Source organism: Puccinia triticina, chromosome 15A (genome assembly GCF_026914185.1).
Source record: "Puccinia triticina chromosome 15A, complete sequence".
Classification (NCBI taxonomy): domain Eukaryota; kingdom Fungi; phylum Basidiomycota; class Pucciniomycetes; order Pucciniales; family Pucciniaceae; genus Puccinia; species Puccinia triticina.
In genome coordinates, this window is record NC_070572.1 from 3,025,587 (window position 1) to 3,052,744 (window position 27,158).

General features: G+C 45.3%; 3 protein-coding genes across 3 annotated transcripts; 1 reads left to right on the forward strand and 2 right to left on the reverse strand.

Annotated features, from left to right (window-relative positions):
* Positions 1-304: 304 nt before the first annotated feature.
* Positions 305-2,435, forward strand: PtA15_15A293 (uncharacterized protein; the record flags this gene model as incomplete). The annotated part of the gene is made up of 7 exons (XM_053163484.1): positions 305-968; positions 1,053-1,226; positions 1,295-1,727; positions 1,818-1,898; positions 1,960-2,017; positions 2,099-2,219; positions 2,287-2,435. The coding sequence occupies 7 exons, from the start codon at positions 305-307 to the stop codon at positions 2,433-2,435; spliced, it is 1,680 nt and encodes a 559-aa protein (XP_053027455.1).
* Positions 2,436-7,424: 4,989 nt separating this feature from the next.
* Positions 7,425-10,987, reverse strand: PtA15_15A294 (uncharacterized protein; the record flags this gene model as incomplete). The annotated part of the gene is made up of 13 exons (XM_053163485.1): positions 7,425-7,469; positions 7,573-7,639; positions 7,764-7,820; positions 7,913-8,090; positions 8,160-8,762; positions 8,831-8,907; positions 8,986-9,014; positions 9,092-9,145; positions 9,215-9,308; positions 9,375-9,408; positions 9,503-9,847; positions 9,942-10,375; positions 10,476-10,987. The coding sequence occupies 13 exons, from the start codon at positions 10,985-10,987 to the stop codon at positions 7,425-7,427; spliced, it is 2,529 nt and encodes an 842-aa protein (XP_053027456.1).
* Positions 10,988-12,839: 1,852 nt separating this feature from the next.
* PtA15_15A295 (uncharacterized protein) lies at positions 12,840-13,543 on the reverse strand (the record flags this gene model as incomplete). Its single annotated transcript, XM_053163486.1, has 4 exons — positions 12,840-12,871; positions 12,975-13,041; positions 13,121-13,289; positions 13,365-13,543. The coding sequence occupies 4 exons, from the start codon at positions 13,541-13,543 to the stop codon at positions 12,840-12,842; spliced, it is 447 nt and encodes a 148-aa protein (XP_053027457.1).
* Between the last annotated feature and the right edge of the window lie 13,615 nt (positions 13,544-27,158).

The following is a 27,158-nucleotide window of genomic DNA, read 5'->3' on the forward strand; positions in this document are numbered from 1 at the left end:
ACAAGGCGCTGGGCGGAGCGTGTCCATCTTCCTTCTGTTTGTTCGTCTGAGTTCTACATCTTGAGACCTCCATCCAAATCCCAGACAAGTGGACATAACATCTTTACATGTACTGTCACGCTGGTAGTCTGTAATATATCTCCGATATTCCATCTCACGGTTCTCAGCGAGAATCAGGACTATCTAGCGCCCGCTCTGATCGGTGTGGTCCCGCCGCTCTAACTTCACCAGCTGAACCATTTTATATTTTAACTCTCTTCCTCCCTGTTCCTCTCCTCGCACGTCACCCACCCTTCTGGATCGAATGTCTCGAGTCGCGCTGGTTTTATCATTTGTTGGGCCGCTGGTGTTGTCCAAGTTTCTGCTCGAATCTTTCTCGGACAACCCTACCTTCTTCGATCGGCTCGTTGTCTTCTGTTTGTCATGGCCAATCGCAAGAGAGGTACGCCTGAGACTGGAGCAGAGGGACTTGCGAGCCCGGGCCAGCTCACGAGGAGCGGTCTTGGCCCCACTCGTTTCCTCTCGTCTCCCCTTCGGCCTTTCGGTGCTCTTAACCCGTCTGCGGATGATTCACTCGGGCTCCCCTGGTGACGTATTGGACTTGTTCAAAACCGGCGTCGCTCAACCACTCAACCCAGATCGGCCAACCAAGGTCTTTCGCAGCCGTGTCATGGGGGTTGAAACGATCTGGACCATGGACCATGATGATGCCAAGTATTTCCTCTCAACCGGCTTCGGCAACTTCGGCAAATCCCCGTTATTCAAGGCCGGCTTCCGCAGACTTCTCGGCGACGGCGTCTTTGCAAGCGACCAACGCGGGCTATGGGCCTGGCATCGTAGCCTCACCAGGCCTCATTTTGTCAGAGAGCGGATAGCCGATGTCGTGGCAATGGAAGAACATTCTCAGCGGGTTGCTACTTGGCTATCCACGCAAACCGAACTCGGCAAAAGCGTCGACATTCAAGACAGTGTGTCACCCCTTTCCTCTCCTTGAATATCCATCTCGAAATGCTATCAACATGTTTCCAGATATCTGACGTCATTTGCTTCAGTTTTTGCGCGGTACACGTTGACCGTGGGTACTCAGCACCTCTTTGGACGATGCGTAGATTCCCTCAACGACTTGTTTCACGACCGAACTCAAAACGGACCCAATGCTGCAGATTTTGCCCAAAATTTTGTCGCTGCACAGCACTGGGCGATAATCAATTCGTTACTCCTTCATCGTGGGTCGTTCATCAAGTAGTTACCACTTCAATTGTTTGTTACTGATTCAAGCGCATGCATCTTTTAGCTCTTTTAATTTCACTTGGATTCCGCTACAGAGACAAAGCGACGGAGGAAGTACGACAGGTAGTTGACAGTCTGGTTCAGGATGCATCCCAAAGCCTAGCATCTGACATCAAAAGCAATGCATCTGACACCGATAAAGTCGAGGGAGGAATAGTGGCAGAGAACCTGCTTGACCATCTCCTGACCTCTGGATGCTCCAAAGAACTGGTCCGACACGAATGTCTAAACATCCTGTTGGCAGCAAGAGACACTACCGCCTCGTTATTAAGCAGCTGTGTCTATGAACTTGCTCGCGAAAGTACTCGTAAAACCGAAATCTGGAAAAGGTTGAAGGAAGAAGTTGAGCGCCTCGGTTCTGGTATTGATGGCCTCCTCACCCTGGACCAAGTTCGTGAAATGAAATATCTCAGAGCTGTGCTAAATGAGACGCTTAGGTCAGTGACTTCTATTTTGTTCACCTGCAATATTTGATTTGTTTTTTTGCCAATGATTAATTGACCATTGCTTGATAATATTGTCATCAGACTTCATCCGCCCGTATGGGCGAATACTCGGCATGCGTTTGAAGATGACGTGCTACCTTCTGGTGTTTTCGTTCCTGCTGGGTGCGTGGTAGGCTTAACGAGAATGCTTGCCGAAGTGACTGATGATCAACCTTGGCTTTAGTACCGATTGTCGCTACTTTATCCGAGAATTCCAAAGGAATCCTGAGGTATGGGGAGAGGTCAGTTTTTTCGCTTACATGTAATTTGATTTCTAAGATCACTGACCTCGATCTATCTTATATACCATGTCTTAAACAAAGGACGCGGAGGAGTTTGATCCTGACCGCTGGATCGATAGTCGCAAAGCCTTACAGGTTAAAGATCCCTTCAGCTTTCAACCCTTCAGCGCAGGGCCAAGGATATGCCTAGGGCAGCAATTTGGTACGGTGGTATACTGTCTTTACAGTTGTCTGTCACTCGGAAGCTGATCTTCCTGTTTTTGTTTTAGCCCTCACCGAGGCGTCGATTTTGATGATTCGAATTTTGGAACAATTTGATGGGGTAGATTTAGACTTAAGTGAAGGCCCTGTTGGCGCAGAAGCCCCTGCGGTTATACTTACCTTCAGAGGAGGTCTGAAAGTCCGATTCAAAAGATGAAATGAGAGCACTTCCGCCGAAAGAAAAAAAAAGTCGAAAGTCTCTCAAGAGCCCAAATAAATAGATCAATCAACTGGATTAATGGCTGTTAAACTAGTAAAGAAAATTTTGTATGTAAGCACAAAGGTGAAGGACTTCAGTGTGTGTGTAAGCCCGAATTATTTGTGGAGGCAATTGCTGGGGAAAAAGAACCTGTTTCAAGTTTCATCTTTTTTTTGTTGTACACATACAAGCCTTTTTCATCGTTACTATATGATATGTAACAGCCCTTTGCGACGTAAAATGTTGATAAACATACATCTGATTGTCTTGACTTTTTCTCTGTAAGCTCAACTGTCCCCCCATTTTTCCTGATAATCCTTTCATTATGTCATACATGCCAACGTTTCCATTGGTCCTCATCTATCAACTCAATTATAGCAAATTGTGAAAATCAATCAATTGACCACCCAACCAATCAGAGCGCCCAGATCTGTAGTTTATTTCTCAAGTCTACTCAGAAACAAGAAGTAACTGAAGAGTTAGCGCCCAAGACTGAACCATTGCTCAAAGAGGCAAAATCAGGTACATTATATCTGATCTTCTGTCAATCAGTTTTAAATAGCAGTTTTCATACCAAAAATTCTTATGATCATCAGATGATGGAATTATGAACATTTTATTCATGAATTGAAAAGAATCAAAGATCCAGATAAAACAGGTAATAATCCAGAAGATTTGGATGCTCAGATACTTCCGGGTGGTCCCAGTACACAAGTCCAAGGTGATTCTTTTTTAATCACAATCAGAGGCAACTGCCCCTACCCCTGAAGTCCAACCAGACACCACAAACCTCAACCCCAGAAAGGTCAAACCTGAGACTACTCTGAACCTCAAAACATCCAGAGTAAGACCACTGACCCTGACCCTGAAAATTTCAAACCTGAGACTAACAACCCTAACCCTGAAAAAGTCCATCCATCCCAGCCTCTGACCAGCCATTCATCAAAGATTCCATCCAGGTTCCCTCAAAATTTACAACACTGCCTCCACCAAAGCCAATGGCCTTATGCACCTATGCACCCACCACCAAAATTGCTGTGGTCTAGATGGCCTGTCAAGGAGTGACCTTGCAAGAGTAAGGCTGTGACCCAAACTGGTGCCCTGGGGTCTGACCCCGGGGCACGGGGTTCAGGACAACCCTCTTTGAGACCTTGAAGCCCTGGGGCATGTTCAAAACAAAAATAGGGGCTAAAAGTCAATAGAGCACTGTAATGCAGTGCAGCGTGTGCTTTGTGGCAGCCTGTGAACCCATGGGAATATATTCTACACTCAAAATTTAGCAGAATTATGCAGCACTACTGCTAGTGTAGCTGGCACAGGTTTTCTTCTAGTTTTGTGTCCTCTTTCAATGTATCACAATATTTCATCTCTGATACACTCAAAAGGCACACTTGGCTGATAATAGGCAACCTACTCAGTTTCCCAAATTCCCCCCAGTCCTTTTGTTTAGAGAATTTCAAAATGGACCCGGATACCCGCACATTTTTTCCCAAAATCAGGCACCGGGCGCCGCTGGGTGGGTGCAGGTGGTACCCGCCCACAGGTGCCAGGTACTTCCAAACGGGTACCGGTCAACAATCTCTACTCTTTTGTTGGTGACTCAGGATTTTTGAAGAGACCTGGTGTGTTGTGAATGATCCAGAAATTTACAAGGCACAGGGAAGACTGGCCACACTGACCAGGGAAGATTATGGGTTCATATTTGAGCTTTTCCAATTGGAACCTGTCCTGTTCTTGGAAGAGATGCGAGAACACTTGTACTACTCAAACAGGGTCCTGCCAACGGTGCAACAAATCCAATACTTGTATTGTATATGCATATACGTTGTATTGGATTTCTCTGTGAAGACAAAATGACTTAGTGTATTTGTATTGTATTTTGCCCCCAATACAATACAATACAGTCTCAATAAAATGTATTTACTATTGACCAAGCCAATCCAAAAGATATTACATATGAGGGGGTCATAAAAAATGCAAGAAATACAGTGTATTGTATTGGATGGGCAATACAATAGAAATACAATGTATATGAAATACAGGGGAATACAAATACATGTATTGGATCTGCTGCACCATTGGTCCTGCTCAGTATTGAGGCGGTTCTCCAAAACCTTGTCCATTGTTTGTCAATCACGCTGAAGAGACCGGATACCAGGAAAATTCACCAATTGACACTTGCAAAGTACTACTTCATCAAAAGCAAGGAGCATCTCCTAGCAGACTTCCTAGTCTTCACAGATGTTTTTTTTTAATTCTCCATTTACATCAATTTTTTGTGATTCTTTAATGTGAGCAGATGAAAGCTCCTTTTGTGATAGGGATCTCCCCCAATGGTATGTTTGTTCTTGATGAGGGGCCCCCATAGCTTGCTTTGTAATCAATCAGAATCATGTTCAATTAAGTCTGCTTGTGGCCATCTCAATTGATGGACTTGCAGTTGCAGCCCTAACAACTACTGCCAACACATTTGATGGACACAAATTTGATCTCTGTGAACAATCCCTGGTAAGCTATTTACATATTATGGACTCAATTTGAGGTGTGTATCACTGATTTCATACTCAGCCAACCTTGCATGAATTTATACCTCAATTTCAACTCCGCTCATGTGTGTGACTACACCAGAATCCACCAAGGCAAACATCAGCAGGAGCTTTGAAAGGCGGCTGGGGTAAAACTCTTATACTTGCCACCCAACTGGCCTGGATTTAATCCTATTGAGCTTGGTTTCATCAATCAAAAATTGGTTGCAGGGCTCACAGTTCCTTGATTGCACTAACAAGGCCAAATGGAAAACCTGCCAAGCTGCTGGTGATGTCCTGTAAGCTTAAAGCTTATTTTTTCTTAAAAAAAATCTATAAGCACTGCAGGTATTGTTCCTCACCACCTGAATATATTGGTGCTCTTAACCCAGTGAATTTATTTCAGTCATCTCACCAATCCACACTTTACCTCTGATTAGTATAAGAAAAGCTGTGAATATATTATCTCCTTCATGCCCATCAGATTAATGTCTCTCATCAATTGATCTTTTCCTTTCCTCTTCACAGGGATGTAAATGGGTTGGGTTGACCTGATGGGTTCTGGGTTGGGTTTGGGCATCCTTCAGGTCTCTCTTTAAAAATATGACCCAACCCATTGAGACCCAATTAGATAATTTGGTTGGGTTTGGGAAGGGTTTTTTTCCATTTGGGTAGGCCCATGAACCAATTGGGAAATTTTACTGTTGCTCAATTTTAAAATGCACATACATTGCTGACTGAAGCCCCTGGATGCCCTCAGGGGCTGCAATATGTAAACAAGTGATTCTGCCATCCAAGCTTAAGTCCCATTACCACTTAGTCATACATGCACAATCACAAACTGTGGAATCAAAAAAGCAACCCACTATTATTCCATGCAGACTGAAAGAGGAAACAAGAATTATGTTTATTGATTTCTTGGGATAGAATTGTTGAGGGTAACTGGGGTGACACAAGACTAAGAGAGATTTGACAAGGTGTCAAGGACAAAGTCTGAGCACAGTAAGTCAAAGTAAAATCATCATTTAGTGAGGAAGGATCAAACAGGGGAAACAACTTGGCTATATACATGTACTGCGTAGGCTAAGTTGTGGTTGTATAGGTTAGAAGCATAATACATAGATTGATGCTAACACAATATCTTAACAAGAATGAAAGGAAACAAGAATTATGTTTATTGATTTCTTGGGATAGAGTCTATTTGTTCTTTACAACCTCAAAATGACTAAGTTTTATCAGATATTGAACAAATGTACAAAGCCGTACTGTAAGGCTTCAGTTGAAAGTGATTCAAAAGCAGTAATTTAAGAATTAGTTCTGAACTGTCTGTTTGAGCAGCCTTTTGGGTCAAGAGGTGTCTCTTGATTTTGAAAATAGCCTTTGTTGTGTGGTGGCAAATTTGGGGTTTGCCATGAGGACCTCAAAAATGGCCTTTGTCATGATTATATATGGTCCTTTTCATACATTATTTGATATCCAGTGATTGATTTAAGCTCCCTGGGAGCTGAAAGCTTTGTGAAAACCTTCTGATTGGTATTCAGGAATCTCTTTTTAATAGCATCCCCAATGAACTCTGTGGCACCATCAAACTTCCAGTTGCACTCTTGTGCAACAATCTCATGAAATTCCTCAAGGGTCAATGAAGCAGGCACCAGAACCAGGAATTTCTTATTGTATCTGACCATTCACCAGCCCTTAATTATTGGGTGATTTTGATTTTGGGTAAAAGAGACTGAAACCTGTGCTGCAATCAATCATATGTGGCTGAAAGAAGGAAGGCAGACAGCGCATAATCATCAGTAAGTTGAGCAGCAATCAAAATTTAGCCAGCCCAATGTTTACTAAGGGTGGACCAATTGCCCAAATTCAGTAGAGCTTGGAAGCAGATGCTCCCTTCCAAACAGATTGGATTGATCCCCAACCTAGACATGTCTAAACAATTATAAACCATCAGAATCAAAGAAGTAAAAAACCTCGCATGTTTGGAAGCCTGAGCCTGAGGCTGGCTACAATTACCAAAGCCAAGATTGTTTTTTAGGGGGGCCGAAGACAAGATCATTGTGAAAATTAGAGCAGAAAAAATAATGCCATGGTTCTGCACAGCAAACCCATAATTGAGCCCAAGCGTTTTAAAAATCACAACACTTATCTCATTGCCCATCCACTCTCCAGAACATAAGCATACCACAGGTTTTTGTTTGCCTGGTTTTTCACCCACTGGTTTCAGCAATACTGCACATGTAATTATCATATTTTGAAGGAATTGAAATTGTAATTATTGTCCAAACTTGTAATTTGTTGCTATGGTACAGGCCCTGATTCATGGGGTACGATGCCATCAGAGGCCAAAATACACTTAAAAAAATGTGCTTCAGATAAATATCCAAACAATAAATGAACCCAGCGGTGTGTGGCCTCATCACTATCCAAATAAGCAGACATAGGCAACTGATTTTCCGTCCTTGTCCTGGAAAGAGTTAATGACGACCAGCAAGATTGGACGGTGTCAAATCAAATTACGTTTTCTTTTTGCGGTGTTGAATGGAAGTAAAAGAGATCATGTATCTTACCATTAAAGGAGTTAGGTGGATCTTAGTCAGTACCAATTTAGATAAATCTTCTTCCCTGGTTATTGATCTGTGTTGGGTGGGAATGAGCAGCAACGGAGTTGGCATCCGAAGATGTCAACATTTAAGAGTTTGTGGAGAAAAATGGCCACGGCGGTCCAACGAAAACACGAATCAAAAAATAAAAGGCTCACGAGAAGAACCCTCTTTCGATTGACTTGACTTGACAGTCTACACTGATGGGCAAGCCACTTTACATACATCATAAGCCGGAATAACATGAGATCAGCTGGGGAGACAATCGATGAGGGATGGTGGGGAACGAATAAGAAGGAAGGCGAACGTCTTGATGATCTTTTTCAAATGAGCACGAAGATTCGCCACACTCTCTTTGATGGTGGGCGTCAGCGGCCAGACCAATTCCAAGAAATCGATCTGGATCAGTTTCGATTTGTAGATCTCTTTCGTAGTCGAGTGCGTCAGTCCAAACAGATTGATCACTTCTTTGGTCGCAAAGATCACTGCAAAAAAGCGAACGACATTTGCTTGTAAATTGCTGATCGATACGAAGAGGTCTGATGAGATCTTACCACGTCGAGAGTCGCGTTGAAAGACTAGCAGATGTGAATAGGTGGACTCGAAACTTTTGATCTGGTCTGATAACGGTTTGGGCTCGTGGAAGAGTGCCTCGGCACCGATCAGTTTCTGACTAGCCTTTTTGGAAGAAGAGGTGGGAGGGTAGGGCTGGGCAAAGTTCGCATGAGGTTCGCAATGGTTGAAGCCGGCTAAACGACGAAAGAAACCCATAGGACCTCCGGTGCGAAGCGTGGGGTTTTCTTTGGCGGGGGTGGGCTCGAAGCCATCCATGATGATCGAGCCAGCGGCATGATACTCTCCTCCCGTTGTGTTGCCTCGGGCATCGCTGCCCTCGACATTTTCTCCTTTCGAGGACGAGGTTTGTTCCGAGCCGCTCGAGGTCATGCGTCCAGTTAAAGCAAACTGTTGCATCGTCGGCGAAAATGAATGCCGGCTTAACCCCACGTGGTCCAGTAAGTCATCAGCGCTTCGACCTGCACTTCGGGCCGAACTTCGGGCTAGCGCATGGCCGTTGGGGTCGCTGTTGCCCATCAGAAATGATAGGCTTTGCTTGTCTGAAAGCATTCCTGTTACATTAATCTGGCCCCCAATAAAGTCTGTTTACAATCTGCCTCAGATCGTATCTCTTTCTACTAGAGGGTGCAAGCTGATTGAGACTACTGACATATCAAGGCCCCAGTTACGTCCCGAAAGGGAATGATGCATAGTAAACAGTAGAACGGCGTGCCGTCCTTCCGATAACTGTGACATCAATCAAAACAGAGCGCCATTTAAGAAACTGGTGATGTGAGCAAATTTTATGTGAGGATGACGACTTACTTTAGCAACAATTCAGTGCATCCTTCTCCCTAAACAATTTCAGGGTCAAAAAAGAAATGTTCAATTAAGCGGGGAGTTATGGGAGCAAAACCAAACGGAAACTAACAGAGTTCAACCCGTCCCGAATTCTCTGGACGCTCTCCGGGGAAGTCCCAGGTCCCTGCAAAAAAGATGAAGAACTTATGACTACATAGGTTATTTTGATCGGATGGATTGAGAAGAGGCTTACCTGAAGAAACCGGCAGTTTTTGCCAACAATTGCGTCACGTTCATACCCAGTCACTTTGGTAAAGCCTTCAGAAACGAGGACGATGGGGTGATCTCTGTGGACATACAAAAGCCTCAGCCGTCATTGGGGTGATGATGCTTGAGAAAAAATTGGCACCGACCTCAATCTCGGATTCGTCAAGCAAAAGCAATCACCTTATTGATGGGTAAGAAGACACGTCTTTTAATGCGCAAATTCGTTCCGTATTACGGGTTTTTCTTAACAAGATTGAGAAATGAAGTTACCGACCTAATCCATCTCGATCAGTCTCGTTGAGGTTGAACTTTCCCAATTTGACGACGACAGTGGAGACCAAATTCTGTTTGATAAACAGGGGGAACTCGTTTCGGTAGAGGGACATCAAGAGCCGATTCTCGACAGCCTTCAGGCCGATCCCCTGAGGCTGGTCAAACTCGTCCGCCATTTCCGCTTGCTCGTCCGTGGTGGCAGTTCCATAGTCGTTTTCTTCCTCGTTTTCAAGAAGCTTCAGCCGGTTGATCGATTTCAGGAGGCTGCTGGGGATCCCTCCGACGCTTGGCTCGGGCAAGATCGCGTTCAAGGCTTGGCGCGAGTCCGCGTCCCTTAGATATACATCTTCATGGTATTACCACCACCCGGCAATAATAATATTAATTCATTTGCTTGAGATTTCGCTCAAGATTTGAGAGGGCAATAGAAAGAGACCGACCAATCAATCCGTTTGTGCCGATCTTCAAGAGGTTGAGGATCTGGTTCACGCCTCTGCAGTCCAACCAGAGGTCAAGCTTAGTGAGAGAGAGAGTTGAGGGGGTGGAAGAAAAAGAGAGGCCCTGGATGATAGCTTGACGGAAAGCGCGTCTACTCGCAGGATCCTCGAGCACTTGTCGGAAGACATCCAGGTTGATTAGGCGCTTGAAGGAGTAATCTAGCTCCGCAGAGATCTTGTCGATCGGCTTCGCGTCCTCCTCGCTTGGCCCATGCTGGTGGTTGAGCATCCACTGCTCACCGAACTCTAGCGCATTGTTGGGACTGGTGGTGTTGCTTTTGCCTCCGTAGGTGTGGCTAATGAACTCTTTCCCTCCGGAGTCTTGGCTTGCCGTTGTGGGGATTGTTTGATGGTCAGTCGAAAAAGAAGCCGGACTCCTGTTGTTATTTGTTTGTGAATGAAGGATAGAAAATGGAGCCCAATTGTTAGCTGATATATCCAACCCTGATGGACGGTTGAAAAAAAAAAAACACTGACTTGAGAGAATTTTGAAGATAACTGGTAGGGATTGGCAGTGAGTAGGGATGCTTGGCTGGAGAATGCAGGTCTTGGAGAGAAGTGCTGGGGGTTGGCCTAGTCCGAGGAGCTGACAGGTGCCTGGGGATATACGTGGTTGGCCGGACGGAAGAAGGTATGTTGGACGGATTGCTGCCAGAGGAAGAGCCTTGGGAGGAAGAAGTAGAAGCAGTATAAGAGCTGGATCGGTGGTGATTTGTCTGAATAGGCGCTAAGCTCGTCCTGATTGGCCGGATGGGGGGTTGCGAGTCATGGTGGGCTGGGGGGTGTTGCTGGTGGATATTGTCGGAGCTGTTGGGATTTGGGGGAGGAAGCTTCTCGGGTCCATCGCCTTCTTGTTGCGGATGATATTCAGCAGGCACATTCTTCGAGGAGGGTGTGGGGGGTGGAGTGCTGAGTGAAGTGGGCATCTGGCAGCTCCTCAAGGCTGGATCAATCCTTTGCTGGTAGTCATCTTCGCCGCAAGTAGCCATCTTCGAGTGTGTGTTCTGCTTGGAAGGGAATGAGACTTCTTGGAAGTAGTGTTTGTTTATTTACAGTATGTATTCAAATGGGCCAACAAACACCTTCGTGTCCGGGTTCTGGTTCGAGATTCGGATGGGCAGCAGCGCGATCAAAGAGGCTCTGGATGGGGCAGAAGCTTCTGTGTACAGAGCGTCTCTGAGTTTATGCCTCAGTCCTTCCTCGCTACAGAGCCCACCCTTGGGGGACTAGTACAATTTACATGAGTACACATTTTGGGGGATTTGAAATGGACGGTGGAGTGATGCTTGACAGTTTGTCGATGATGGGATTGAACAGCTGTACAGGGCAATTCGCCTCTGATGAGCTCTGATGCACTGCCAGTCTTCTGGCGAACATCAACCCTGTCCCTGGCTTGCCCCATTTCTTTCAATGCAATCCGGAATCTGAATCACCGATCGATACAAATCCCATGGTGCGTGCCCCCGGAACAGCCGGTGATGCAAGTCGAAGTTCTCAGAACCGTCTTCAGGTTTGTTCTCCAAGTCGAAGGCTTATGTATCATCCATCCATCCACTCCCAGACCTGTTCCTTCTTGGCTCGAGCGCTGTCGTGAATTGGCTGAATGCAAATGTTTGTTCTCAATTGGTTGAGATCATCAACCGATGCTCAGTCCCCATTGACCCACTTCATTCGGAACTGAACATTATGTAAATATTTACCACAAGTCTTGACAAGCCGCATCAAACCTTCCCTGGCTCAACCGGCTCACCAGGGCTCAGCAGCAGATTTGGCCAGATCTGGGGGCCCATTGGCACATGGACCCTTAGCGGTGGCCGCTGTAGGCTTTGGTGCTTCCGTGTGCGTTGGCAGCTAGCAGGTGAGCTTCGTTAGGCTATGTGCCCTTTCATCCTCTTGCTTTAAACACCACACAAAAGCATGTAAGGGTCATGGTAATTGGTGACTTATTTATAAACCTTACCTAAACATGCCAAGCTACCAACGGAAAGCAGTTTTTTTTTACTCGCGAATCCTTGGGTCTCCTCTTTCCCATGGATGATTATACCTTCGCCGCAATATCGCCCCACTCTAGTCTCGCAATGTACTAAAAGAAGATGAAAATAGCGGCCAAGGAACACCTTTATCCAACGGTAGCACTGGATTCAAGCCTGTGTTCGAGATGGCCAATGGCAGGGACTGGCCTATGTACTTGACAGGGGAGGTACCCCTTGCAGATGCTCAGTTGAAAATCAACGTTAAACCTTTTCTTGATGATATCTTGCACCAAAGATGCAACATTGGGGAGAAGGACTGGTGACATTGCTGACACAGATGAGCATCTTGACTGCGAGGGACGTGCGCATCGAGCACGTCTTGGCGGCCGACTTGGCCGAGGCAAGAGAGGTTGAGCTATGCAAGCTTGACAAAGTCTCAGATGATCTTTCAGACGAGCGGCGCGCGTGATGTAAGGTGTTGAAACTTTATGTAGCGCATCGAGAAAAAGCAGTTTAAAGTCATTGCCGTACCGCTCGGTAGCTTGCGGCATGTACAATCTAAGTCTGATGCTCAATGGAGCCACACAGGCCACTGGCTCAAAGCGTTCTTAAGTTCATTAGGCACAAGGCTTTTATAGAGCCAAGCGGGAGTAGTGGTTGTAGGTTGATATTTTGGTTTTTGAGAATACAATACAAATCGTTCAGCGGAAATGGGTACAAAAAACCGAATGTGGAATCGGGGGATTGATCAAGGGTATGTAAGAGCAATCCAACGGCCTACCGAGCTGACCAACAATTATGGATGATGAAAAGAAATTCAAGTTGCAAGAGATCAAGAAAACGATGAAATCTTCAAGAGGAAAAAGGATCACTTGGATGACGTGTATTTGGTAACACCCTCTGTTTTAGGAAGAACGGAGGTGAGAAAGAGGAACACAGGTCAGATCAGCAAAGATGATCGTAAGAGGTGAAGAACTGAATAGGCAGGTTGGATGTTACTAACTTGTTCCTTCTGAGATAGCGTGCTTGGAAAGCTCGCCGGGAAGGATTAATCGGACGGCGGTTTGAATCTGGAGCGGAAGGGGTAAGGAGGAAGCGTACATCAGCATACGAACCAAATGGACAAGAGATGTTTGGGGGGTTACTCACCTCTCGAGAAGAGATGGTTGATTTTTTGTTGTACATTGCAAGCTTGGAGGCTTCGGTGGCAATGCGCTCGAAGATGTCGTTGACGAAGGAGTTCATGATCAACATGGCCTTGTTGGAGATACCGGTGTCGGGGTGGACCTGCTTGAGGACCTTGTAGATGTAGATACCACTGTGGAGATGCGAAGGCCGAGTGTCAGTTCAAAGGTTCATGAGCGGGAGGTTGTTGGGAGGAGGAAGGACTGACTAGGTCTCTTTGCGCTTGGTGCGCTTTTTCTTCTTCTCGCCATCGGCAGGCTTGGTGGACTTCTTGGCTTTCGCCTCGCCGGCGACCTTGGTGGCTGGGGCTTTGGATGCGGTTGAGGCAGGAGCCTTGGATGCAGTGGAGGCTGGCTTCTTTTCGGCGGTGGTCGATTTTGGAGGCATCTTTGGTTGAGTTGGGTGTGCTTGGATGGGTGGGTTGGATGGTTGAGTCGAGTGTGGTCGGGATGGTTGAAGTGAGTTGAGTGGTGATGGGGGAAGAGGGTGGTCAGAGGATCTCTATTTATATCTTCAGCAGGAGTGGAGTGGGCAGTTCGACAAGGGGCACGCGCCCGCGTCGGAAGACAGGCTGAGTGCGAGGAGCATGGATGGAGTGAGGCAGGCGCGTGGTCGGCGAGTCACCGGCCTGTGCTGCGCTCTGATTGGTCAGGTCAGACGCGGCGCGACTCATCTGGCTTCCGGCCCTCTGAGGCCCTCGGGTCCGGGGACCGGGACACACACGACGCGAAACCCCGGGCCGTGGACGAATCCGATTCACGGAACATGTCACATTCCGACTCCGGGCTTGCCTGTGTCATTCAGTGATCAGGACCTCCGCACACGATCTTCTCCGTATAAGAACCCTGTGAAGGGGTGAATCTGACGATAAGAATCACGTCGCCTTGATCAGCTCGGGCACGCTCGGTATCGGTCCAACTCTCGGTATTGATTACTAACCTGACGATAAGAATCACGTCGCCTTGATCAGCTCAGGCACGCTCGGTATCGGTCCAACTCTCGGTGAGGAAAGAGTAGAACCGGTACCGGGCGAGCTGACTATACACCCGGGGAGTCCATCCACGGGGAAATCACGCGGATTCCACGAGGACTCCACGTGGTGGCCGCGCGCGAGGTCGGACCAGCGGCTGTTGGTCCACACGTTCACGGGGCCTCCACCAAGTGGATCACGGGGGCACCTCGTGATGGCCCCGAGGATCCCACGGATACTTACAGATTGGGACCCGTGAAATCCACGTGGCCACGTACATCGGCAGGCCTTAAAAAGTAGGCAACTTAATAAAACTGTCGCGATTGGGAGTCGAACACGGGGTCAAGACAGGGAATTAAGGTGAGAGGGACTGCCACACGACACAGCCATTTCACATTGTTTCACCCCGCTCCTTTTTACACTATCAACCCCCCAAACGATGGTTTGCCTTTGGGTTTGCGATTGGTTTTTTTGTTAAGTTTTTTTTTCATTTTTTTTTCCCTATCTTCAACATCAAGTTTTCTTGGGCTTTCAAAACCTCAGGACCAGCCTGAGGTGGTCTTGGCTGGAAGTGAAAAAAAAAGAAATGTCGTGGAACCGACGTGAGCAACGAGCTGACGTGGTCTCCACGCGTGCCAGGAAGGCACATCGTGGAACCGACGGGGAAAAGTGTGAAGCCCATCGGTTCCACGTGGAAAAATCCTGTTTCGTGGAACCGACGAGCTTACCAAGGGGTTACCGAGCCGATCCTCGTCGGCTCCACGGATTACCCTCCTCGCGTCGGTTCCACAAACGGGCGGGGCAGGAAGTACCCCCGCCGTGTACTACAACTGGTTCGGGCGCAGCCGCAGTACAAGTGGGAACGTGCGGATAAAAACTACATAACTATATACAGATGAGAAATATAGTTATGTAACCTTGATGTTTGTCTAAGTTTGTAACCTTGGCAATCTCAACTCCTAACATCCCCCCCCAAGGTTGCAAACTTTAGCCTTCAATCCGAGATTTACCAGCGCTGCTTCGATCTTGTTTGGTCCGAGCTTCTTTGTGAAAATGTTGGCTTGCTGGTTTATTGTACTCGTCCATTGTATCTTAATTTTGTTTTCTCTAACAAAATCTTTGATGAAATAAAATGCCCTTATCAAATACCGTGTTTTTTTCTTCGACGCGTTGTCACCCGCAATCAAAACAGCCGCTTCGTTGTCGCAGAAAATCCTCATCTTGACTACATGGTGGAGTTCTTCCAGCAAAACCGCTATTCCTGCAAGATGTTGTGCCCCATCCGACAGAGCCACGTACTCCGCTGCGCACGTCAAAAGTGCAACCACCGTTTGCCGCTTCGCACCCCAAGCAATCGAATCTCCGAGATGTTTGATCACAAATCCTGACGTTGACCTCTCATGTTCGCCTCCCCAGTTCGCATCCGACCACAAGTCCACCGTCTCGCCTTCTCCCTTCAACACCAGCTTCATCGATGACGACCTCTTCACATATCCAATCAAAAAATCTAGCGCCTTCCAGTGACTGTTTGACGGATTTTGACTGTACCGCGCCAGTAGATTTACCGCATACGATAGATCGGGTCTTGTCCCTGCCGCCAGATACATCAGCGAACCCAAGATTGACCTGTATTGAGTTTGATCAACGGGTTCTCCTGTATGAAGTTCAAGCGACATTTCCGGTAGCGTGCTTCTTTGTGTGAAAACAGGTTGAGAATAATCATTTACAATCTGTTGCGCTAGTCTTTCTTGATCCATTTCAACAGCTGTACCTACTATTTTGATGTTCAGACCCACAATTCCAGTGATTGTATTTGACCATTTGATCTTGAGTTCGTTCGCTATTGCTGTCTTCAATTCATTCATTAGGGAATCACTTGATGCAACTACTAGTCCGTCATCCACATGAAGCCATATGATGATGAATTCGCTTCCCCGACGATATATGTACAACGATTGTTCGAGCTCGGACACGCCAAACCCCAGTGTCTCCATTTTGTTCTTGAAGAACAGCCACCAGCACCGCGCAGCTTGCCTGGTGCCGTACATGGCTTTCTTGAGTTTCATGATTTTGCCTTTCAATTCTGGTCGAATCTCCACCGGTGGCTGAACATATACATCTTCATCAATCGGGCTGTAAAGGTAGGCCGAACTAACATCAAATGTCGCCATTGGATATTTGTATTTCATCGCCATTGAGATCAGCATCCGCAGAGTTACCAACGATGCCGTGGGTGCGTACGTTTCATTGCAATCACAACCCATGACTTGATTGAAACCTTTAGCGACATATCTTGCACGGAATATTTCAGGATCCCCGCATTTTTTCTCCAGGTTTTATGACGAATACCCAGCGACATCCGAGTGCTTTCGCTCCGCTAAACGGCTCCACAGCTTCCCATGCATCAAGCTCAAAGAATTTGTCGATTTCATAATTAGCTGCTGTTAGCCACATTTTCGCCTCGTTCAATATTAGTGCTGTCTTGATCGTTGACGGTAATCTTCGGTCCTGTGTCATTGGAAGATTAGACATAGCTTCTTGTTCTGCTTTCGCATTGACTTCTGTCTGCTCCTCACCTAGTTTTAGCACTATTTGGTTTAGAATGAAATCAATGTCGCTTTTTTTTGCCTCTCGTGTCTTGACCGGTAGGTTTTGGAACTCGGGAAAAACAACTGAGGTCGAGTGTAGTATTCTTCCATCGCGGCTCGAGTGAATGATCCAGCCCGCGCCAGACGCCGGATATCCGATTAATTGTCCTTCGATGGCTCTCTGAGACAGTTTATTGCGTTTTTCTTTTGGAATGTGTACTATTGCTTGCGCTCCAAAAGGGTAAAGAGAATTTGGGTCGATATCTATTCCATACAGTGCTGTGACCGGACAAGACTTGATCTTCTTATTTGGTATCCGGTTGTGGATATGTGCAGCCAGTTTATAAGCATAACTCCAGTAAGGCCTAGGCATTCGTGACTCGTGCAACATTGTCCGTGCCATGTCGCCAAGAGTTCTGTTTACTCTCTCAGCTTCACCGTTCTGCTCTGGGCTGTACGGCGGGACCGGCGCCAATCCAACTCCAATCGGTTTGAGGAGTTTCTTGAGTGATGCCGTGTATTCTGGTGCGTTGTCACAGCGGATATTCTTTGGGTATCGGCCAAAAGTATTCTTCAAATGATTCAGCCATTCCATGATCTTCTTGGGTACTTCACTTTGTTCAGTCATCACCTCGCACCAAATGTACGTTGACGCGTGATCGCGCATTGTAAGAATGTATCGCTTGCCGGACATGTCGTACGAGAATGGTCCCGCTACGTCTGAAACTAGCAGGTTGAGTGGCTCATCACAAGGTATCAAGGAGTTTCCACCAGGAGATTTCTTATCGATACTCTTCGACGTTGCGCATTGGGTGCAAAAGAAGGATTCCCAGGACTTCCCTTTCACTTCATCCGGGTAATGTTCTTGAAGATACTTGCGGACAACTTCCTCTGACACGTGTCCAAGTCGACGATGCCACAGGAAAGGATCAAACGACGGCTTTTGTGTGATCTTATTCAATTTCAAGGTTTGGTTCATGTGAGATAAGAACCAGCAATAATTTTGGTACAACGTATTAAATTCTACATTTGTTGGACTAGAAATGTTTGCTGAGTTTCCTTGAAACGAAACTTTCCACCCAGCATCCGTCAACCGACCAACCGATAGTATGACTCCATCTACGCCAGGACAGTAGTAGACATCTTTAACTTCCACGTTCCCCTTCGACGTCGGGATTAGGATTGTCCCTTTGTATCTAACATCCACTGAGCAGTCAGTAACTGCAAGGAGAATTCGTCTAGGGGATGGCAGTTCTTCTCTAGATATATAGAAATTGAGTGTGCCACTCACGTGGTTCAATGCTCCTGAGTCGAGTAAAATCTTCCCATCGCTTATTTCCGGAACATCTAGCTGCCTGAGTCGGTTATTTTTACCAAACGGTTGTTCTGGCGGAAGATAATTCGAGCCGGGCGCGTCGTGATCTTTGGGCGGTGGCTTGATGACTCCAGCGGCAATGTCTTCCCAAAAAGCTTTACAGTTGTTGTACCAATGTCCATCCTGCTTGCAATAGTAGCAACGGATGCCCCATTTCCCAGTAAGGTGACTGTTCAATGGGATACCACGGTAGGCGGTTGCTTTCTCGATCGATAGATTGTGCTTTTGAGTCAAAGTTGGCAGTGCGTTTTGCTGGGTTGTCTGTGGCCTTTGTTGTTCTCCGTAGGCTTGATGGTTGCGTCTATGAGGAGGCGCATATCGAACTGGGTTGACCCGCATCGCATTGACGGCATCGAGGTCCATTGGGGCATACGAGTCATCTACAACCGGCGCTGTTTTGTTCTGAGACTTCCCTGACGCCGCTTGGATTACCGTTACCACATCGCTCAGCTTCACATCAGTTGCCGCTTCGAGCTTTTGGCTGACCACAAATTCAAACGTTTTCGGATCAATGCCGATAGGTGCCGCAAAACTGTTCTGAAGGAGTAGGCCGCCAGCTTCTTCCCATGTGATCTTCAGCTGTGTCATCTCGGTCCAGATTTTCGTCCAATTTGCTAGACGAGTGTCCGTTCCAGGCGAGCGATCCCCAACAAGCTTCGCAAACTGGTCAATGATGGCTAGTTTATGCTGTCGATCAGACCTGTCGCATTGACTTTTCAGGTGCGGAAAAATTGTCCACGGATCATCCGAGTTCAACCCATCAATGATGTCTAACAGATTTGTCTCAATTGTCGATCTTAGGAGGCACGCAATGGCTGCTTGATCCTTAGTCGACCGGGATTTGAAGTTGATTTCCTTCTCCGTGAACGTGTTGTTGTTCTCGTAGACGTACTTCAAAGTTCTGTTAATTTCGCGATCCCAAATTTTGAAGTTCGCTTTGCCTTTCGCAAGCTGGGTTTTCTTCGGATTGTGCATATAGTGTAGATCCAGGGGTTTTTTATAGAAGCTATTCAATACACTATTAGATCCATCGAGGTGAGGTGGTTGGACTGTCTGTCTAGCTGTCGAGTCTTTTAGAAGTCCTTCAAGTCGTTGGAATTCAGCTTTGAGTTGATAGAAATCTTCGGTGGTGGGCCCTTCTGCCATTTCTGCGTGGAGATTTGAGGAAGATGGAACCGGTTGATTGTTTTGTTTGTAGAATTGTCTATTCTGTTCTTCGAATTCTCTGATAGTCTCTAATCTTTTCTTCTCTTCTATTTCTCTTTCTCTCTTTTGTTGTTCTAGCGTCTCTTGTATTGCTTTTTCTTTGATCTCTTTCAGTTTATCTCCTCTACCGACCATTCAATCTTTGGTCTCCCGAATATTGGACGCGAATCCCGATAACGTAACCTATAGCCGGCTTTTAACCTATAAGAACCCTGTGAAGGGGTGAATCTGACAATAAGAATCACGTCGCCTTGATCAGCTCAGGCACGCTCGGTATTGGTCCAACTCTTGGTATTGATTACTAACCTGACGATAAGAATCACGTCGCCTTGATCAGCTCAGGCACGCTCGGTATTGGTCCAACTCTCGGTGAGGAAAGAGTAGAACCGGTACCAGGCGAGCTGACTATACTACAACTGGTTCGGGCGCAGCCGCAGTACAAGTGGGAACGTGCGGATAAAAACTACATAACTATATACAGATGAGAAATATAGTTATGTAACCTTGATGTTTGTCTAAGTTTGTAACCTTGGCAATCTCAACTCCTAACACTCTGGAGTATACATCCCTACCAGCTCCTACAACACGCGTATCGCCTTTTCCGCTAAGCTTGTACATAAATGTGAGGCCCTCAACCAGGAATCCGAATAAATGCTTGCGTAGCGCAAGCTGCTCAAAATACGACGAGAAATTCCTGATTGGCAAGCGGGTGTGTCAGACTGCGGGAATGGGGGGCAGACGTTGTGAAGCTGCTGCTGACTCCGCCATCGTTTCGCAGATCACACTGTGCACATTTGTGATTCCAAGAACGCTTGGCCGGATTTTCGAGCGGTGCAATGCACTCAAAATCATGGCATCATGTTTTGGTATTTTATCACTTGAAGCTTGACACCAAATCATCTAACTTGACACAAGTCCCCCCCTGGTGGGAGGCTTGCTGTGGCTGGCCGTGAAGCGGCCCCTCCCGCAGGGAGGGACTTGTGCACAAAGTCAAAAATTTGGCTGAGAGAGAAATCACAAATGGCTCAAGGAAAAATACTTGGCATCACCCGTCTCATCTCCCCAATTCTTATCATTTTTGCTGTACTAATGTTTTAAAAATAAAAAAACACAAAGAAATGTAAACTGAGGAATTACAACCATCATGCCTTGTGGATATTAAGGGTTTTCAAAGTAGACCTGCGCATGCAACTTGCAAGGCAAGGCAAGCTGGTGTTCAACTCAAATGTTGAACGTCAACTTGCAGTCTCCCTGCAAGACTGGGTTATGCAAAGTGACCTGCATGCACGTGCAGGTCTACTTTGAAACCCCCTATTGGATTCACAAACCTGCAGATATCTGCAGATCCTACACCTGTAGCCACTTGAATGTTGCAGGTAGGGTATTCAATCTTGCATATTATCAGAAAATCCAAAAATGGATCTTCAGAGCAATGGGATATCCTTCAGGATTCCTTTGACCTCTCCTTCAATCAGTTTTTGAGTTTATGCCTCAAAAACTTGGGTGAGGGTGCCCATCAGTACTGCAAAAAAACTGTCTATTCAGTTTTCCTTGTACACATGTTGGTTGGTGAATTTTAAAATGTGTTTTTGTGTTTTTAGGATTGAAAATCTTTCCTTTGTCTGCCAGCCTTCAGAAATTAAAGGCAAAGTTCTCTCCATGACGAGTGATAACAGGTCTATCACGGTCACTAAAGGAGTACATCATACATACCTCAACAGCAAAGGGAGCTGTTGATGACCTGACCGTTCATCAAGAGCTCCCCACAATGACCGGCATAACGGATCACTGAAGAGGGATATCTACTCCCTTGATGATGGGCATGGCCGGTAATTAAGGGGGCTATCTACTCATTCGATGACCATTATAGATTGTTCATTGCAAGGTTTATCTCCTCCACAGATGACCGGTATAGACCGGAAATCAAAGGGATTTTGTACTTCCTCTGGTCTTTGAGAGGAGTACTCTCAATGACCAGTACAATCAGTCTTTGGGAGTAGTACTTTTGATGACTGGCACAGCACTGTGAAACCCTTTGATGACCAATCTGTGACACATTTTACTTCAGCCTAGTTCATCCTTCTATTGTGGCTTATACAGACAATTTGTGATGGAAGGAGGAAAAAAGCAGAATATGGCTATAATGTCATCTCCATGCATTGCCAGGTTTGTTGGTTTAAATTGTTCTGTCTATTTTGACAATGGGTTGCGCTCATCATAAATGGCTGGATATGCCTGGCCAGCCGGCGCTCATCATCATGTCCTGGCCACTTTGGCAGGTGAGTTGGCCATATTGGGTTGATTTCACCATGATTTCAGGAATTCTGTTCAGATTGGCACTCCAGAGCCTCCATAGTTCCCTCAGCAATCCCATCAAGCCATCCATTTCCCTTTTGTTTTGAGATCAATCAATAAAAATGTCACATTTTGCCATTGATCTCCTTGGACGCACGGTTCCACTGCCTGGATACCTTACTACAACTGAACAGTATCATATTGGTGGTATAGGCCCACAGCAAGCCCCCAGTAATCTGGTCAATTTTTTTCCCTTTGTTGGGCTCCTCATGACTGCCAGCAACAGTGCAACAAATCCAATACATGTATTGTATAGTGCATCAAGCCCGTCTGGGCACATGCACAAGTTCGGGAGTGAAAAGCCCAAGCCCGCTTGGCCAAGCCCAAAGCGTGCGTGACACACCGGAAACCCCCGCTTGGCACATGGCCAAGTTGGCGGGGTTTGGCACAAAGCCCCGCTGGGCCGAGGCCAAGCGAGGGTGCCACGCCTGCCAAAGATGCCGGCCATCAAGGAGAGAAGTTCCACTCCTTGATGGTTGGTCTACACCACGGGTGCAACAAAATATTTTGAAAAACAGTTTGATTGGTTTTCAGAACATTTTTTTTAATTGAGTCCGGACGTCCTGAAGAACAAGTTGGACTAACCATTTTCAAATATTTTTAGCATATTTCTGGAACCACCTGAGGTGGTTTTAAAAATACTTTGGAAATCAATTTGGTTTGAAAAATATTTCCAGAACCATTTGAAATGGTTTTGTAAACCATTTGGATGCTCCTTCTCTCACGGCACAGTTTTTGGGACCTTTTTGGCAACAGAATTTGTCCACAAGCCAGATTCTGACCAATTTGGTTCTGACAACCACTATCCAATCAATTTGGTTTTGACAACCATCCCAAAAACTTTTGGTGCACCCGTGGTGTACAGACCGGTCATCAAGACTTTCCCTTCTTGATGACCGATGCAGGGACACATTGACCACCAAGAAGGGAGTCGTCTCTCCCTCTCGATGACCGGTTTGCAGACCAACCATCGAGGAGGGGTAGTTCTCTCCTTGATGGGGGCGCTCCTCCCCAAGACTAGCAGTGTATCAACCCTTGATATTGACACATCCGATGGCCGGTACACACATCAGTCTAGATATGTTACCGCGATGATCCCATTGGCCCAGAGCTTGGGGTTGGCCAAGCGGGACTTGGGCATGTGCCAAGATCCGCCGCCCGCCCAACCTCCCCGATCAAGCCCTCTGGGCACCCCCCAAACCCCCGGTGGCGCTTGGCTGCGCGGGACTGGGGCATGTGCCCAGACGCGCTTGATGTACTATATATGCATATATGTTGTATCGGATCTCTCTGCAAATACAAAATGACTTGGTGTATTTGTATTGTATTGCCCCCCCTATACAATACAATATAATACAATACAATACAATACAATACAATACAATACAATACAATACAATACAATACAATACAATACAATACAATACAATACAATACAATACAATACAATACAATACAATACAATACAATACAATACAATACAATACAATACAATACAATACAATACAATACAATACAATACAATACAATACAATACAATACAATACAATACAATACAATACAATACAATACAATACAATACAATACAATACAATACAATACAATACAATACAATACAATACAATACAATACAATACAATACAATACAATACAATACAATACAATACAATACAATACAATACAATACAATACAATACAATACAATACAATACAATACAATACAATACAATACAATACAATACAATACAATACAATACAATACAATACAATACAATACAGTCTAAATAAAATTCATTGACCAAGCCTATCCAAAAGATATTACATATGAGGGGGGCAATACAAAATGCAAGAAATACAGCCCATTGTATTGGATGAGCAATACAACACAAATACAATGTATATGCAATATAGGGGAATACAAACACATGTATCGGATTTGTTGCACCGTTGCTGCCAGCTGAGATAATGGTGGTTTTGTCTGTCTGTTTGTGCAGTTTCAAATTGTCAGCTGCACGATATTGTTCAAACTTTTTTATCAGAAGGACCAGGGCCAGACCAAGCCCGCTTGGAAAGAAATACCTCCTGGTAAAAAGTTCAAGTTCAAAATTCCTGTTAATTTAATGAACTTTGAGGCTTTCGAAAAAGCAGTTGCCAACACATGCAAAAAACAGTTCTCCAAATCTGGGAATATCATAGAAGATGCAGTTGAATGTGGCTTTCCCCCTCTCAACTGGGTAGCTTTTATGAATATCCATGAAGCAGGCGAGTTTAAACAATGAGCAGTCCTACGCATGTTGGATGGCTACTGTAGTTGAAAACAGAAGGGACCAAACCAAGGTGTGGCTGGAGCTCAAGATGGTGTTGGAATTTGAACTTTTTTCCGCTCTCCTGTTTTCCTGTCAGCCTGTCACATGCATGTTAGCCTTCCCTTATGCATGTATTTTCTTCTTTATTCATTGTGTTTCTTTCTGCTCGCGCCCACATCTTGAACACATGTAGATAGTCTATTTAAACCCAAGACTATCCTAGGAAATCTAAACCATCAGTCCTGACCATATTGATCCCTTGTGCGCACTTGAGCCCGCACTCTGTCTTATCTACAAAGGCACTTAAGCCCCTTCGAGTGAGTTACTTGGTCCTTTTTCTCAGACATTGTCTGCTATCGGCTAAAAGCCGATCTTCTTCCCTCCGCCCGTTCTGCTTGCCTCCGGTTAAAAATCCTTCAGATGGACATCCCCACTGTTGGAACTTCAGCTTCTTCTCTTTACTTACCCCCAAAATCTCTTATTCTATGTTAATGTTTACTTAATATTGTAGCCTGTTTTTTGATCTGATCTTAGCCTTTATGGCAGCCTCTTGTAGTCTAGAACCCTGAGGAATAGTCTCTATTACTATTTCTTATTCAAAACATGTCTCCTTATTCTTTTATTCATTATACATACATTCTTTATTAAATCATGTATATATTACTTTATTTTTACAAGTAATAACATCATCAGTTCTCCCCTTTTCCTGAGTTGACCACCTTGTGCCCCCTCCAAGGATATCGAGACTGTTCACCAAAATCACCCTCTCTCCCTTTTCTCTTACCCTTTTTGGTGAGAATTCTAACACCCACAGACAAGCTGTAGCGGCAAATGAGGTTCAACAACATGTCTTGACCACGCAGGCCTCCAAGGATGCCATATCCACCTCCAAACACAAAATGCCAAACAATGCTGGTCCTGGAGGCAATGGGATTCAACTGCCAGTGGTAAACTTCAAAGCTCTCAACTTTCTCATGAACAAGCTCTTTGACCTTCACAAGCCCAAGCACAAGTATGAAGATTCTCTTCTGGTATTCATCAATCCTGCTAATCCAATATGTTGCTTTGAAAACCCTGATGGTCCATAAATGAGCCAAGGCCTTTTTATCAAGCTTGTGGAACTTTGTGAACTGATCCTCCTGAAATCATTGATTAAAATGGATAAAGTTCCTGGAGTATCAATGAACAAACCCCCAGCAATTTCAAATTTGAACAGTTATTGAAAAAAAAGAAAATTCACAAACAAGACTGTGGGTCATAGTTGTCAGGAAAGAAATGGAAGGACTCAAACCCGGGTTGGGCTAACTCTAGGTACCTGCTTTACCACTAAGCTACAAAGCCTGAGTTGCCAGATTCATAATCTAACATCCTCCCAGAATCTGGATGCTTGAAGGCTCTCCTAGACCCGCTGATGTGCCCACTCCTCTGCAGGTACACTTGGCTCTTTGAGCTTGAGACTGTAAATCTGTCAGAAAAGAAATGGTATCACCAGGACTCAAACCCGGGTTGAGATAACTCTAGGTACCTGCTTTACCACTAAGCTGCAAAGCCTGAGTTGCCAGATTCATAATCTAGCAATAGTTTTACCCCCAACAAATCAATATTTATACCCAATCCTGACTTATTCCATCTAAGAAAGAGGCAGTCATTAAGGCTCTGGATGACAACAATATAACCCATCCAAGATTTTTCTTATCCAAAAATATCACACATGAGTGCATGAGTGGATGGCACTTATCCAATGGGATAATTGTCTAGTTAAAAGATAATGTGAACAAATTCTTAGTTGAAGAAATGAGTATACTATACTCCTACTTCAAATTAACAGACTGACTTTTTTAAACAGCTAACTCAACCTGTAAAATTTTACCTTTGTTTTTTTATCTGAACCCTCTATTTTGCCACACTGAATTATCCTGTTATAATACAAAAATATATAGATGGCCATCTGGACCCGGGTACCCGCCTCTTTTTCAGCAAATCTTTGATACCCGTATCCGGAACCGGACACGCGGCAGCAGGTACCCGGGTATTTTTGGCTGGTACCCGGGTACTTTTTTGGTACTTTTTCAACAAACAAGCTTGATATTTCATTTCATTTCATGTACTACTTCAACCCCATAATAGATATTTTCACCTCTATTTCTCTTTCATCTTTCTCTTCTTCTCGCCTTGGATCCCTTCATTCCACTTATTTAGAACCCCATCCTTTATCTTGTTATTTTTCGAATAAAAAGCTACCGCCATTCCCCTGCTTACAGATACTGCACTAAGCCTGTGCCTCTTGAGTGCAACATAATCTCTTCCAAAACTGAAAGCGCGCTCCACATCAACCGACGTAGCTGGAAATTCAAAGGAATGATCAAATAGTAAATTAGAAATAATTCCGAATACCATTTAGAACTAAATAGCATACCCGGACAACTCAATACATCCAGTGCCATTTTCAAAAGCCCTCCGTAAGTGTTTCCTCCCCGCTTTTGTTGCAGCCACCAGTCAAGGCCGTTGACTGGCTCCGATCCATTCAAGACAAGCGCCCCGGCAAGCCAAACATCAAGTGGGTCCATTGATGAGTTCCCCAAGCGTGCTGCAGAAGCCGCACTAAGTTGAGAAAGGAATCCAGTCGCGGGCTGGATTTAAATTATGTTAGATATATAAAAATGTTTGAAATACTAATAAGAAAACTTACTTTTGCCTTTGGATTGGTAGGTTTGGAAGCTGTTGGTATTGGTTTGGGCTTATAGTGATTGATCCACATCTCGCGTGTCAGGGAAATTGTGTCGTTAATCCAATCTTTATCCCAGCCGGCAATCTTGAAATATTCATCCTTGAACGAGGGGTGTAGGACTTTGCGGTTGGCCAACAAGATGGTTCCAAGTCAGTTTAAAAAAGAAACATGATATAGACGATACAGAGAACAAAAGTAAGATATGAAATGGAGACTTACTCGTAGCCACTCTGTAAAGGGGTGAGCAGTTGGTTAGCGTATAGTATTTGTTAGTAATCTTCAAACCGCCACAACATGCGTTCCTCAAGACGGGAGGGTAAGATCGTTTTGCTATGATTGTCGAGAGATGTTTGGTTATTTGATCAATGAAGACCACCACGTGCGATAAACGAGGTGATCCTTCAACTGAAACCTGGAGTGTAATTTCAAACAATGGCTGCAGTACCGCAGCCAAATTGTTAGCTAATTTGATGT